General features: G+C 44.7%; 1 protein-coding gene across 4 annotated transcripts in view; it reads right to left on the bottom strand.

The window, feature by feature from the left end:
* Window positions 1–16,062, bottom strand: part of LOC112239869 (actin filament-associated protein 1) — a 146,180-nt gene that overhangs the window by 16,217 nt on the left and 113,901 nt on the right. For 3 of the 4 annotated variants that reach the window (XM_042298456.1, XM_042298454.1, XM_042298457.1), the window contains exons 4-8: window positions 13,938–14,046; window positions 13,469–13,689; window positions 11,854–12,033; window positions 5,188–5,265; window positions 3,959–4,040 (exon numbers count right to left, since the gene is read on the bottom strand). In XM_042298456.1, the coding sequence (XP_042154390.1) occupies window positions 3,959–4,040; window positions 5,188–5,265; window positions 11,854–12,033; window positions 13,469–13,689; window positions 13,938–14,046 (670 nt within the window). The remainder of the gene's footprint in view (window positions 1–3,958; window positions 4,041–5,187; window positions 5,266–11,853; window positions 12,034–13,468; window positions 13,690–13,937; window positions 14,047–16,062) is intronic. The other variant, XM_042298455.1, reaches the window with a different exon arrangement.

Here is a 16,062-nt window from a genome sequence, read left to right as displayed (position 1 = left end):
GACAGAGGAGAGAGACAGAGGAGACACAGGAGAGAGACAGGAGAGAGACAGAGGAGAGAGACACAGGAGAGAGACAGAGGAGAGAGACACAGGAGAGAGACAGAGGAGAGAGACAGAGGAGAGAGACAAAGGAGAAAGACACCGGATAGAGACAGAGGAGACACAGGAGAGAGACAGAGGAGAGAGAGAGGAGAGAGAGAGGAGACACAGGAGAGAGAGAGGAGAGAGACAGGGGAGACACAGGAGAGAGAGAGGAGACACAGGAGAGAGACAGAGGAGACACAGGAGAGAGACAGAGGAGAGAGACAGAGGAGACACAGGAGAGAGACAGAGGAGAGAGACAGAGGAGACACAGGAGAGAGACACAGAGGAGACACAGGAGAGAGACAGAGGAGAGAGACAGAGGAGAGAGACACAGGAGAGAGACAGGAAGGAGAGAGACAGGACAGAAGGTTTCTGAGGCAGTGGTTCAAAATTCCCCACGAATGATGTCTGCACACTGACACACACACACACACACACACACACACACACACACACACACACACACACACACACACACACACACACACACACACACACACACACACACACACACACACACACACCTTCACTGCATCAATCAGTACTCAGATCCAGTTACCATGATAGAGATGATATCTGCCATGGCGACGGCTTCATTACATATGTGGCCATTTGTTCCCAAACACGGCTATTGTTTCTCTAGCCACACACACACGCACACACACATACATACACACAGCAGACCCCGGGCCTAAGGTAGGAAACCAGACACACAGATGTGAAAGAGCTTCACTTTTTAAAAGGATGATTATTATAATGTGTTCCTCTTTTTTTCGGAGAAAGACTGGGGGAAAACTCTCTGATCAGGTTAATTTGATTCCACTGAATCAAGGCCGTTAGTTACCAGCCATGGAAGGAATGTGGATGATTAAGCTGAAAAAGAGGGTTTGGAGACTCGTTTTTCCCCTCAGAAAGAGCTGGGGTGAAATGGTGTGAGAAGGGCGGGTGTGTGGTCGTCATTTAGCCTGAAGATGCAGGACGAGAGATATGGGGTGATGTCATCAGCCACTGGTGACATACAATATGGACTGAGAGGATTGGAGCAGAGTAAACAATATGGACTGAGAGGATTGGAGCAGAGTAAACAATATGGACTGAGAGGATTGGAGCAGTGTAAACAATATGGACTGAGAGGATTGGAGCAGTGTAAACAATATGGACTGAGAGGATTGGAGCAGAGTAAACAATATGGACTGAGAGGATTGGAGCAGTGTAAACAATATGGACTGAGAGGATTGGAGCAGAGTAAACAATATGGACTGAGAGGATTGGAGCAGAGTAAACAATATGGACTGAGAGGATTGGAGCAGAGTAAACAATATGGACTGAGAGGATTGGAGCAGAGTAAACAATATGGACTGAGAGGATTGGAGCAGAGTAAACAATATGGACTGAGAGGATTGGAGCAGAGTAAACAATATGGACTGAGAGGATTGGAGCAGAGTAAACAATATGGACTGAGAGGATTGGAGCAGAGTAAACAATATGGACTGAGAGGATTGGAGCAGTGTAAACAATATGGACTGAGAGGATTGGAGCAGTGTAAACAATATGGACTGAGAGGATTGGAGCAGAGTAAACAATATGACAGATATTCAACCTGGTCTATCAGAGGGCAAAGTGGAGCTGTATCATACTAACCTGGCCTCTTAGTTCTACATGAAGGGGTTATGGGGTAGAGGCTAGGGGTCCCTTTGGAATTGGGCATAAAATAGTTGGAGATCGACAGTCGGGGAACAAAAGTGGTTGTCAAACTGCATTACCCCTCCAATCCTCCAGAGGGGGATATCATGAACTAATTAGAGGGAATGCAATAAATGCCTGAACTTAAACGGATCAAATTACAGCAAACTGTCAAAACACATCAGTCAGAGATCCCCCAATTGAGCTCATTTGGAGAAAAAAGGTTGTGCCCATATTTCAACAACAATCATTGTTTCCCCCAGCTGTTATAGACAAACTATTACACACACATGTCTATCAATCAGAGCTGAGTTAGCAATCCCCTAACCTGCTGTTGGGTAACAACGCACTTTATACACACACACACACACACAGAAAGAGTGAGTGAGAGAGAGAGATTGAGGGAGAGAGAGACAGAGAGAGAGACGGAGACAGAGAGAGAGAGACAGAGAGAGAGAGAGAGACAGAGAGAGAGAGACAGAGAGAGAGATGGAGGGAGAGAGAGACAGAGAGAGACAGAGAGAGATGGAGGGAGAGAGAGACAGAGAGAGAGAGAGAGACGGAGACAGAGAGAGAGAGACAGAGAGAGAGATGGAGGGACAGAGAGACAGAGAGAGAGAGAGAGATGGAGGGAGAGACAGAGAGAGACAGAGAGAGATGGAGGGAGAGAGAGACAGAGAGAGAGAGAGACGGAGACAGAGAGAGAGAGAGAGACAGAGAGAGATGGAGGGAGAGAGAGACAGAGAGAGACGGAGACAGAGAGAGAGAGAGACAGAGAGAGAGATGGAGGGACAGAGAGACAGAGAGAGAGAGAGAGATGGAGGGAGAGAGAGATGGATGGAGGGAGAGAGAGATAGAGAGAGACAGAGAGAGAGAGACAGAGAGAGAGATAGATACTTAACACATTGGAAAGAATTAACAAAAAAACAGAGCAAACTAGAATGCTATTTGGCCCTACACAGAGAGTACACAGCGGCAGAATACCTGACCACTGTGACTGACCCAAAATTAAGGAAAGCCTTGACTATGTACAGACTCAGTGAGCATAGCCTTGCTATTGAGAAAGGCCGCCGTAGGCAGACATGGCTCTCAAGAGAAGACAGGCTATGTGCTCACTGCCCACAAAATGAGGTGGAAACTGAGCTGCACTTCCTAACCTCCTGCCCAATGTATGACCATATTAGAGAGACATATTTCCCTCAGATTACACAGATCCACAAAGAATTCGAAAACAAATCCAATTTTGAAAAACTCCCATATCTACTGGGTGAAATTCCACAGTGTGCCATCACAGCAGCAAGATTTGTGACCTGTTGCCACGAGAAAAGGGCAACCAGTGAAGAACAAACACCATTGTAAATACAACCCATATTTATGCTTATTTATTTTATCTTGTGTCCTTTAGCCATTTGTACATTGTTAGAACACTGTATATATATATAATATGACATTTGTAATGTCTTTACTGTTTTGAAACTTCTGTATGTGTAATGTTTACTGTTAATTTTTGTTGTTTTTCACTTTATATATTCACTTTGTATGTTGTCTACCTCACTTGCTTTGGCAATGTTAACACATGTTTCCCATGCCAATAAAGCCCTTGAATTGAATTGAATTGAATTGAGATGGAGGGACAGAGAGAGATGGAGGGAGATGGAGAGACAGAGAGAGAGAGAGATGGAGACAGAGAGAGAGAGAGACAGAGAGAGAGAGAGAGAGAGATGGAGGGACAGAGAGACAGAGCGAGACAGAGAGAGAGAGAGAGAGAGAGATGGAGGGACAGAGAGACAGAGAGAGACAGAGAGAGAGAGAGGGAGAGGAGACAGAGAGAGAGAGAGAGAGAGATGGAGGGACAGAGAGACAGAGCGAGACAGAGAGAGAGAGAGAGACGGAGACAGAGAGAGAGAGAGAGAGACAGAGAGAGAGATGGAGGGACAGAGAGACAGAGAGAGAGATGGAGGGACAGAGAGACAGAGAGAGAGAGAGAGAGAGAGAGAGAGAGAGAGAGAGAGACAGAGAGAGATGGAGGGAGAGAGAGACAGAGAGAAAGACAGAGAGATGGAGGGAGAGAGGGAGAGAGAGAGAGACAGAGAGAGATGGAGAGAGAGAGAGAGAGAGAGACAGAGAGAGATGGAGAGAGAGAGAGAGACAGAGAGTGTTCTCAGTGTTCCAGACCCCTCCCTGGTTTCACCTTGGTCCTTACAGTCGGTGACGGTGTGTCCGTTCTCATTGGGCGGCTCTCCGTCTGAGCTCGGCCTATCACACAACACCTTCTGGAATGGAAAAGGTTGTACACAGTTAAGATTTGAGAGCATTAGTACTGTCAGCAGGACAGACAAACACACACAACCATACATAAACACACACACTGTACACACAGAGAATCTTGGAGAGCATCTGCAACATGTTATGTATGAATAATTAGACTAAGTACGGTGCCAGCTAGGGAGCGGTTTGTCATAAAAACCCTCCTGCACTGCCTCATTTTCCACCACTGTACACACACACACACACTGACTACCACACACACACACACACACACACACACACACACACACACACACACACACACACACACACACACACACACACACACACACACACACACACACACAGTACAGTAAGGCTCCAACATATCCAGTAACTTATGAAATCCAATGACACACCCTCTCCCCTGACCTCCCTGTACACACTGTGCCACAGCTGCAATTAACTGCTATCTGGCACAACAATTACAGCTTTTACTGCATTGTGTTGCCCTGGTATCCTATTGTGCTGCCCTGGTATCATATTGTGCTGCCCTGGTATCCTATTGTGCTGCCCTGGTATCCTAATGTGCTGCCCTGGTATCCTAATGTGCTGCCCTGGTATCCTATTGTGCTGCCCTGGTATCCTTTTGTGCTGCCCTGGTATCCTATTGTGCTGCCCTGGTATCCTATTGTGCTGCCCTGGTATCCTATTGTGCTGCCCTGGTATCCTATTGTGCTGCCCTGGTATCCTGCCTGCTTTTAGGGCACAGAGAGAGAGGGGAGGGGAGGGTACAGGGGCCCCTATGGCAACATATAGAAATCTCCTTCTCCAGTTGTCCTTGGTGAGAAATTACAATAGCTGTGTGTGTGTGTGTGTGTGTGTGTGTGTGTGTGTATGTGTATGGGTATGTGTGTGTGTATGTGTGTGTGTGTATGTGTGTGTGTGCGTGTGTGTGTCTGTGTGTGTGTGCGTGTGTGTGTATGTGTGTGTGTGTCTGTGTGTGTGTGTGCGTGTGTGTGTATGTGTGTGTATGTCTGTGTGTGTGTGCGTCCTTGCCTTCATGTTGATGTGTTTGTATACATGTGTGCGTTTTGAGTGTTTATGAGTGTGTGACTTGCCGGTGTGTGTAAGTGTGTGTTCATGTGCCTGAGCTGGTGTTCTGTTCCTTACCTTCTCCAGGTCGGGCTTGTGCACAGGAGACCCTGCTACATCTGAGTCACAGCCATTACTGCACACCTCCCTCATCACCTGGAGGAAGAGCAAACACAAAGGAGGATTCTAGGACAGGACTGTTCATGTTCAACTGTCTACGATGCATCAGTTACATCCAGCAAGACTGACGTCTTGAAGAAGCCATGTCAACATCTTTAAAGTCCAGAATGTGTTGCCGACACTACATCCCCCTCCCCTGTGTTAAAGGTATTAGATCCCAGAACAGAATACAGCACTGACAGCAAGACTGACAGAAAGACTGACAGGAATAAGGCAACAGGTATACAGATTAGTGTACACTACTTGACCCATATGGCTCTGGTCAAAAGTAGTGCAATGTACAGTATAGGGAATAGGGGGCCACTTGGGACCCAGACTTGCTGTCGTGTAACACACCCATTCAAAGTGACTGACATATCTAGGGATGTCCACACTCTGCATGGGGACGTGGACGGGCTGCCAGTTTGGATTCACATGACTTGGCAGGACCTCCAATCTGGCAAACCGTCAACACCAGAACCCCCACTGTATTGAGTCGGGTACCATTGACACAGTGGATGAATGATTGATGATGCTAAGCTAGGCTAACCAGCCAGGGGTGACTTGGGGACTACTGTGGAGACAGGCAGTCAGGACACACACACACACACACACACACACACACACACACACACACACATAACAACCCTCAAATACACACGCACAAACAGGCACACACACACACACACACACACACACACACACACACACACACACACACACACACACACACACACACACACACACACACACACACACATAACCAACCCTCAAATACACATGCACAAACAGGCTCACACACACACACACACACACACACACACACACACATAAACAGACCACCAAAAACAGCCAATACCCATCTGTATAATATTTTTTTAAAGTGTGTGAGATTTTAAACATTTAGTTCATACCTTAACAGAGATTTCATAGAGACTGAGTCTTAACAGAGATTATAGAGAGACTGAGTCTTAACAGTGATTATAGAGAGACTGAGTCTTAACAGTGATTATAGAGAGACTGAGTCTTAACAGAGATTATAGAGAGACTGAGTCTTAACAGTGATTATAGAGAGACTGAGTCTTAACAGTGGTTATAGAGAGACTGAGTCTTAACAGTGATTATAGAGAGACTGAGTCTTAACAGTGATTATAGAGAGACTGAGTCTTAACAGTGATTATAGAGAGACTGAGTCTTAACAGTGATTATAGAGAGACTGAGTCTTAACAGTGATTATAGAGGGACTGAGTCTTAACAGTGATTATAGAGAGACTGAGTCTTAACAGTGATTATAGAGAGACTGAGTCTTAACAGTGATTATAGAGAGACTGAGTCTTAACAGTGATTATAGAGAGACTGAGTCTTAACAGACTGAGTCTTAACAGTGATTATAGAGACTGAGTCTTAACAGAGATTTCATAGAGACTGAGTCTTAACAGAGATTATAGAGAGACTGAGTCTTAACAGAGATTATAGAGACTGAGTCTTAACAGAGATTTCATAGAGACTGAGTCTTAACAGTGATTATAGAGAGAGACTGAGTCTTAACAGTGATTATAGAGGACTGAGTCTTAACAGTGATTATAGAGAGACTGAGTCTTAACAGTGATTATAGAGAGACTGAGCTTTATCAGTGATTATAGAGGGACTGAGTCTTAACAGTGATTATAGAGAGACTGAGTCTTAACAGTGATTATAGAGAGACTGAGTCTTAACAGTGATTATAGAGAGACTGAGTCTTAACAGTGATTATAGAGAGACTGAGTCTTAACAGTGATTATAGAGAGACTGAGCTTTAACAGTGATTATAGAGAGACTGAGTCTTAACAGTGATTATAGAGGGACTGAGTCTTAACAGTGATTATAGAGAGACTGAGTCTTAACAGTGATTATAGAGGGACTGAGTCTTAACAGAGATTTAACAGTGATTATAGAGACTGAGTCTTAACAGTGATTATAGAGGGACTGAATCTTAACAGTGATTATAGAGACTGAGTCTTAACAGTGATTATAGAGAGACTGAGTCTTAACAGTGATTATAGAGAGACTGAGTCTTAACAGTGATTATAGAGAGACTGAGTCTTAACAGTGATTATAGAGAGACTGAGTCTTAACAGTGATTATAGAGAGACTGAGTCTTAACAGTGATTATAGAGAGACTGAGTCTTAACAGTGATTATAGAGAGACTGAGTCTTAACAGTGATTATAGAGAGACTGAGCTTTAACAGTGATTATAGAGGGACTGAATCTTAACAGTGATTATAGAGGGACTGAATCTTAACAGTGATTATAGAGAGGCTGAGTCTTAACAGCGATTAGTTACTGTGAGTCTTAACAGTGATTATAGAGACTGTTAGTCTTAACAGTGATTATAGACATACTGAGTAATAACAGTGATTATAGACATACTGAGTCTTAACAGTGATTATAGAGAGACGGTGAATCTTAACAGAGTCTTAACAGAGATTATAAAAAAAGAAAAAAAAGACAGTCTTAAAAGTGATTATAGAAACACTGAGTTTTAACAGGGATTATAAAAGACTGAAGTCTTAACAGGGATTATAGAGTTACTGAGTCTTAACAGAGATTATAGAGAGACTGAGTCTTAACAGAGATTATAGAGAGACAGTCTTAACAGAGATTATAGAGACAGTCTTAACAGGGATTATAGAGTTACTGAGTCTTAACAGAGATTATAGAGAGACAGTCTTAACAGGGATTATAGAGTTACTGAGTCTTAACAGTGATTATAGAGGGACAGTCTTAACAGAGATTATAGAGAGACAGTCTTAACAGGGATTATAGAGGGACTGAGTCTTAACAGTGATTATAGAGGGACTGAGTAATAACAGTGATTATAGACATACTGAGTCTTAACCATGATTATAGACATACTGAGTTTTAACAGTGATTATAGAGGGACTGAGTCTTAACAGTGATTATAGAGGGACTGAGTCTTAACAGTGATTATATTAGGATCCCCATTAGCTGTTGTGAAAGCCGCAGCTATTTCTTCCTGGGGTCCAACACAGAACATGTAACATGACATAATACAGAACATTAATAGACAAGAACAGCTCAAGGACAGAACTACATACATTTGAAAATGTAGCCTACATAGCAATGTCCAATAGGGGAGAGGCGTTGTGCTGTGAGGTGTTTATGTGTTTATGAAACCAGGTTTGCTGTTCATTTCAGTAATATGAGATGAAAGGTTCCATGAAATAATGGCTCTATAATACTGTACACTTTCTTTAATTTGTTCTGGATTTAGAGACTGTGAAAAGACCCCTGGTGGCATGTCTGGTGGAGTAGGTGCGTATGTCAGAGCTGTGTGTAAGTTGACGATGCCAACAATTTGGATTTTTCAACACAATGTTCCTTATAAAATGAAGAAGTGATGCAGTCAGTCTCTCCTCAACTCTTAGCCAAGAGAGACTTGCATGCATAGTATTAATATCAGCCCTCTGATTACAATGAAGAGCAAGACGTGCAGCTCTGTTCTGGTCCAGCTGCAGCTTAACTAGGTCTTTCCTTGCAGCACTTAACCACATGACTGGACAATAATCAAGATAAGACAAAACTAGAGCCTGCAGGACTTGCTTTTTGATTTGTGGTGTCAAAAAGCAGAGCTTCTCTTTACTATGGACAGACATATTCTAAAATGGATTAAATAAATAATAAAAATCTTCAGCAATCTAAACACATTACCCCATAAAGACATCACAATACCCCATTAAGACATCACAATGCCTCATAAAGACATCACAATACCTCATAAAGTTATCACAATACCCCATAAAGACATCTCAATACCCCATAAAGACATCACAATACCCCATAAAGACATCACAATACTCCATAAAGACATCACAATACCCCATAAAGACATCACCATACCCCATAAAGACATCACAATACCCCATAAAGACATCACAATACCCCATAAAGACATCACAATACCCCATAAAGACATCACAATACCCTATAAAGACATCACAATACCTCATAAAGACATCACAATACCTCATAAAGATGTTGATTCTATAAACAGATCACGAGCAACACAATATGGACATGTTGATTCTATAAACAGGATATTTATATGACTGGATTTCACATTAGTTTTGGAGTGCCTCAAGGCTCCGTTCTCGTCTTGTCTCTATTTACTAATGCAGCAGTCTTACATGAATCATTACAGGGACATCGTGTTGGACATGTTATTGGATTCTTATCCTCCGACTAGGGTGGGATAACCAAGACCTTTTATTTCCATATATTCATTCTTTAATGGGAAATTCAAGAGTGATTATTTATTGAAGCTCTCTGTCTCTGGATGGACGAACAGAGTGAGAGAGAAAGAGAGATAAAGAGAGATAAAGAGAGAGAAAGAGAGATAAAGAGAGAGAAAGAGATAAAGAGAGATAAAGAGAGAGAAAGAGAGATAAGAGATAAAGAGAGATAAGAGATAAAGAGAGAAGAGAGAAAGAGAGATAAGAGATAAAGAGAGAAGAGATAAAGAGAGATAAAGAGAGAGAAAGAGAGAGAAAGAGAGGGCGAGAGCACGAGAGAGATGCAAGAGAGACAGAGAGTTAAAGAGTGCGCGATAAAGGAAGAGAGAGAAATAAAGACAAAGAAAGCAATAGAGAAACCGAGTGAGCTTTTCCCCAGCGCTCCTAGGCCACGTCCAGCCCTAATATCCAAACACATACTCCACACTAATCTGTTTGGCTCTGTGAGGCGCGCAAACACCCCCAGGCGTAATTGTATGCTGAGCTGGCCAAAAGAATATCTCCTCCCTCACCGTACATTTAATAACGCAAGGGGAACACATGTGCCTTCAATCTAATTCCTCTAGTCCAGGCCCCCGTTTCGGGGTACGTTGAACCGTGGCCAGCCGGGCCACATAATTGGGCGTGCTGATTGCAAGCATCATTGGGTTAGATGTTAATCACCTGAAGCAGAGAGTTTGTTTGGGGTGAGGTTGAAGGGTATTGGTTTATTCTGTGTTCACATTTATTGGTTCAATGTGTTTTTATCGTGCATGTATTCAGACACCTGACCAAATATGCGTCAGTGTCCCGTCTCGAGCGATAATTACGGATGTTGTGGGTTTTTCTTTTCTTCCTTCGCTGGTTCGGTTTGTATATTTGTGCAGTCCAATGCGGCTGCTAGCAGGTACCGCGGCGCTACCCTAGTGTGCTGTTAAGCAATAAACAAAGCTAATTACCATGTGGAAGGAGTAATCAAATCAGAACAAAAAAATAGACTGTTTCCTTTTAATTCCCTTATTTCTGCAAAAAAAGCTCCTATATGGACCCACCATTTACACGTAATAGGGTTGGGAAGGCAAATATGACTGGCTATTGTTTCCATCAGCAGTCTGCACAGGACGAAATAGCAGACCGCTCGGTTTTTAACGGGGCCTCTCTGACCGGGTTTTGCACAGATTGAGGTGCTGTATGAAAAAGACCGGGTCCAAGCTCAGTTACAAAGGGTCCCATTCGGTAAACTAGAGGCTGGGGAAGTTCGCTGGCAGGAGTGGTGAAACGGGAAATGAGGAAGGAGAAGGGCTCTTAAAATAGCTGCACAAGGATAAACAATGGTTGTGCGTGTGTGTCTGTCTGTGTGTGTTTCTATGAATTTAACCCCCCCCCATGGCCTCTTCCATACTGCGATTGAAGTAGAATAGCTCAAAGGCGATGGTATGGGAATGACATATGGGGCAGAGTGGAAAAGGGAAAAGGAGTCAGCAGGATGCTTTACTTTGAGGTCTCCAGGAGAGAAACAGACGCGAGAGGGAGATCTGAGAGAGACTGTTTCACAGATACTAACCAAACATCCTGACATCAGAAACACCTGTTCAAAATAACCCTCTGGCCCCTAACGCAATATCACGAAGAAGACTCCGCCCGCTAGGGCAGAAATAGATCATTTATTTTCATACAGGACCAAAGGAGTCGCTCCCCAAGAAAAACAACCAGCTGCCTACTGTACCTTTGGAAAAGCGTACCACAAGATTAATCGTTTTTATTCTCTCAAAAATATACAGCATCTTCCTTCAGCATTTACAGTAAATTTACTCCATCCTGTTTTCACCCCCCAAGAGTACCCTGGACTGGATGAGCCCTCTTCACAGTACCAGTCTGTTCCTGCTTATTTAGCCAACTTGTCATTGTCTTGTCAACAATGAGGGATCCTGAAATGCACCTATTAGTGTGTCACTCCGTCTACAACAGTGTCGCAGTAACATTGGGGCCATTGTCTGATAGAAAACCATCGTAATTGGTGTCTCGGGTTATTGTGTTACCCTGATCCACTCGGACTACCACAGTGTACTGCTGTAACATCAATCTGTGTGTCAGGTTATTGTGTTACCCTGATCCACTCGGACTACCACAGTGTACTGCTGTAACATCAATCTGTGTGTCAGGTTATTGTGTTACCCTGATCCACTCGGACTACCACAGTGTACTGCTGTAACATCAATCTGTGTGTCAGGTTATTGTGCTACCCTGATCCACTCGGACTACCACAGTGTACTGCTCTAACATTATAATCTGTGTGTCAGGTTATTGTGTTACCTTGAGCCACTCCTCAGCCTGCTCTTTGCTCTGCACGGCCAGGACCAGGGCATCTGCTCCCTGGTGCACTATCTTCAGCTCGTGTTTCTTCTTCTTGCCGTCCTTGGGGACGTGTGTGATGCTGCAGCCTGATAACAGCAGCTCCATCTGGGGTGTCTGGTCTTTAGATGACTTGTAGCACTAGAGGAAGAGAGAGGGAGGAGAGAGGGAGGAGACAGGAAGAGACAGGAAGAGAGAGGAAGAGAGGATAGAGGAAGAGAGAGGAGGAGAGAGGGAGGAGAGAGGGAGGAGACAGGAAGAGACAGGAAGAGAGAGGAAGAGAGGATAGAGGGAAGAGAGAGGAGGAGAGAGGGAGGAGAGAGGGAGGAGACAGGAAGAGACAGGAAGAGAGAGGAAGAGAGGAGAGAGAGGATAGAGGAGGAGAGAGGGGGAGGAGAGAGGGAGGAGACAGGAAGAGACAGGAAGAGAGAGGAAGAGAGGAGAGAGGAAAAAGAGAGGAAGAGAAAGGGAGGAGAGGAAGAGGAGGAGACAGGAAGAGACAGGAAGAGGAGAGGATAGAAGAGAGAGGGAGGAGAGAGGAAGGAAGAGAGGAAGAGAGAGGAGAAGAAGAGGGAGGGAGGGAGGAGAGAGGAAGGAGAGAGGAGAGGGAGGGAGGGAGAGAGAGGAAGAGGGAGGGAGGGAGGAGAGAGGAGGAAGGAGAGGGAAGGAGGAGAGGGAGGAGAGAGGAAGAGGAAGGAGAGAGGAAGAGAGGGAGAGATGGAGGAGAGAGAGGTGAGAGGATGGAGAGAGGAAGCGAGAAGGAAAAGAGGAAGAGAGAGGATGGATGGAGGAGAGAGGAAGGAGAGAGGAAGGAGGGAGGAGAAAGGGAAGAGAGGAGAGAGGAATAAGAGAGGAGAGAGGAAGCGAGAGGGAGGGGGAGGAGAGAGGAGATGGAGGAGAGAGGGAGGAGAGAGAAAGAAGGGAGGAAGGAGGGAGGAGAAAGGGAAGAGAGGAGAGAGGATGGAGAGAGGAAGCGAGAGGAAGCGAGAGGGAGGAGGGGCGGAGAGAGGAGATGGAGGAGAGAGGAAGAGGTCAAAGAACCGGTGGATTAAGTCTTTCAAATACACATGGCTATGAGCGTCTCTGGGTGCATGTTTATGATACTTTTTTTACTCAGCTCATTTTCAGTATTTGCCAGGTAAAGGACAACTGACACTCTATGAGCACATGTCTGTGAGCACAATCATCCACAACACACCAGCATGGTCTGTGAGCACAATCATCCACAACACACCAGCATGGTCTGTGAGCACAATCATCCACAACACACCAGCATGGTCTGTGAGCACAAGCAATCATCCACAACACACCAGCATGGTCTGTGAGCACAATCATCCACAACACACCAGCATGGTCTGTGAGCACAATCATCCACAACACACCAGCATGGTCTGTGAGCACAAGCAAACATCCACAACACACCAGCATGGTCTGTGAGCACAATCATACACAACACACCAGCATGGTCTGTGAGGAATTCTGACGTTGCAGGGGGTAGACGATACAGAGTGTGTGTGTGTGTTCTTGTATGTGATGCTGATAGTGCGTGTCTCTGTATCTGTTCATGTGACCGTACCAACAGCTTGTTGTCCTTGATGACACAGAGCAGCTTGGTCCACTGGCCGAAGCGTTTCTTGCGCAGCAGGAAGGCACAGATGCGTGCGTCCTTGACCAGACCCATGGAGGCCTCCTCGCTAGGCCACTGGTGTCGCATCTTCTTCCCACTGTTCCCCTTCCCATCCTCCTCCTCCTCGTCATACGACTCATACGAACTGCTCATCTGGTCAGAATCATAGTCTGAGTGATAGACGAGAGAGAGAGACCAGGTAGAATGTGTTCGATATTGAGTGGTTATATGTATCCTGAGTAAATGTGTATTCAGTCCTCACTTGGGGGGGTCAAGATGTGTGGTTTCATTGTGTGTTTGTGTTTTATTCACGTGTGTGTGTGTGTCTTATTCATGTGTGTGAGGTTTCATTGTGTGTGTGTGTGTGTGTGTGTGTGTCTTAGTCACATGTATGTGTGCCTATATTTTGTAAACTCACTGGAAGTGATGTATTCTGGGGCTTTTCCAGGACTGAGGGGGACGGCCTCTTCATAGTATCCCTCTGGGAGAGAGCAGCTGGGGAGAGGAGGAGGCCCGTTGTCTGGAGGCTGGATGAAACACAGGCACTGGGTTAGCTTGTACAGTAGTGTGTTCACATCCACCTCACACACACACACACACAGAGAGAGAGAGAGAGAGATTGTACATTGTTAAAACACTGTATATATATAATATGACATTTGTAATGTCTTTATTGTTTTGAAACTTCTGTATGTGTAATGTTTACTGTTCATTTGTATTGTTTAGTTCACTTTTGTATATTATCTACCTCACTTGCTTTGGCAACGTTAACACATGTTTCCCATGCCAATAAAGCCCATTGAATTTAAATGAATTGAGAGAGAGAGGCAATGGGTTAGCTTGTACAGTGGTGTGCTCACATCTACCTCTAACACATTCCACCTCACTCACTCACCCAAAGAGAGAGAAAGAGAGAGAGAGAGAGAGACAGAGAGACAGAGAGAGACAGAGAGAGAGACAGAGAGAGAGAGAGAGAGAGAGAGAGAGAGAGAGAGAGAGAGAGGTTAAGTAAGTAGTGTAATAAACAGAGTCTGTTACGTTGTGGTCTATGGGGAGAGTACCACAGTGAGGGCAATACGTGGGTAATGGCAGCCCAACCACAGGAAGTAGCTACTTCTGACGGGAGGTCCGTAAATATGGTGGCCGTCTTATCTCTACGTTATCAGTGAGACAATGGGAAGAAGTCCTTCATTTAGTTAACCGCTGAGTTAACTAGTGATTGGCTTTGACTTGTTACACTGAGGTTATCAACATGTAAAGACCTTTCACTAAGAAGTGATGCTTTTCCACTTTGGAGATGAGCGAGAGACAGACAGAGAGACAGACAGACAGACAGAGAGAGAGAGAGAGAGAAGTAAGAGAGAAGGAGTAGGATGGAAAATAACACTTATTTGTGTTTGTTTACTCGACTCCACTTAGCTAGCTAGGGCGTGAGGATCAACTACCTCACTGACGTGATGCATCTTGGCCGGCGCTACTACGCACCGGGGTCTTTGCGTTCAGCTCTTAAAATAACATAATTGCGGCAATAAAATGTTTATCTCACAATCTCTCCAAGCGCATGGAAATAAATATCTTCTCCGTTGACATTCAATGCAGTGATTTGAGTGTTCCCAGAGCTGGTTTTCACCCAGATAGAGAGAGAATACAAAGAGAGTTTTCTGCTGATGAGCGATAACTTGGGTTGGAAAATAGCTTCTTATGGGCCTTTGGGGTGTTAACACTCTCTGAGGTTCTCTTTAGGGTGTTGTTAACACTCAGGTTCTCTTTAGGGTGGTGTTAACAACTCTGAGGTTCTCTTTAGGGTGTTGCTAACACTCCCTGAGGTTCTCTTTAGGGTGTTGTTAACACTCCCTGAGGTTCTCTTTAGGGTGGTGTTAACACTCAGGTTCTCTTTAGGGTGTTGCTAACACTCTCTGAGGTTCTCTTTAGGGTGTGTTAACACTCAGGTTCTCTTTAGGTGTTGTTAACACTCAGGTTCTCTTTAGGGTGTTGCTAACACTCTCTGAGGTTCTCTTTAGGGTGTTGTTAACACTCAGGTTCTCTTTAGGGTGGTGTTAACAACTCTGAGGTTCTCTTTAGGGTGTTGCTAACACTCCCTGAGGTTCTCTTTAGGGTGTTGTTAACACTCCCTGAGGTTCTCTTTAGGGTGGTGTTAACACTCAGGTTCTCTTTAGGGTGTTGCTAACACTCCCTGAGGTTCTCTTTAGGGTGGTGTTAACACTCAGGTTCTATTTAGGGTGTTGCTAACACTCCCTGAGGTTCTCTTTAGGGGGGTGTTATCACTCCCTGAGGTTCTCTTTAGGGTGTTGCTAACACTCCCTGAGGTTCTCTTTAGGGTGTTGCTAACACTCCCTGAGGTTCTCTTTAGGGTGTTGCTAACACTCCCTGAGGTTCTCTTTAGGGTGGTGTTAACACTCAGGTTCTCTTTAGGGTGGTGTTAACACTCAGGTTCTCTTTAGGGTGGTGTTAACACTCAGGTTCTCTTTAGGGTGGTGTTAACACTCAGGTTCTCTTTAGGGTGTTGTTAACACTCCCTGAGG

The sequence above is a fragment of the Oncorhynchus tshawytscha genome, linkage group LG15 (assembly GCF_018296145.1).
Source record: "Oncorhynchus tshawytscha isolate Ot180627B linkage group LG15, Otsh_v2.0, whole genome shotgun sequence".
Classification (NCBI taxonomy): Eukaryota; Metazoa; Chordata; class Actinopteri; order Salmoniformes; family Salmonidae; genus Oncorhynchus; species Oncorhynchus tshawytscha.
This window is presented reverse-complemented; position numbering and strand designations above follow the sequence as displayed.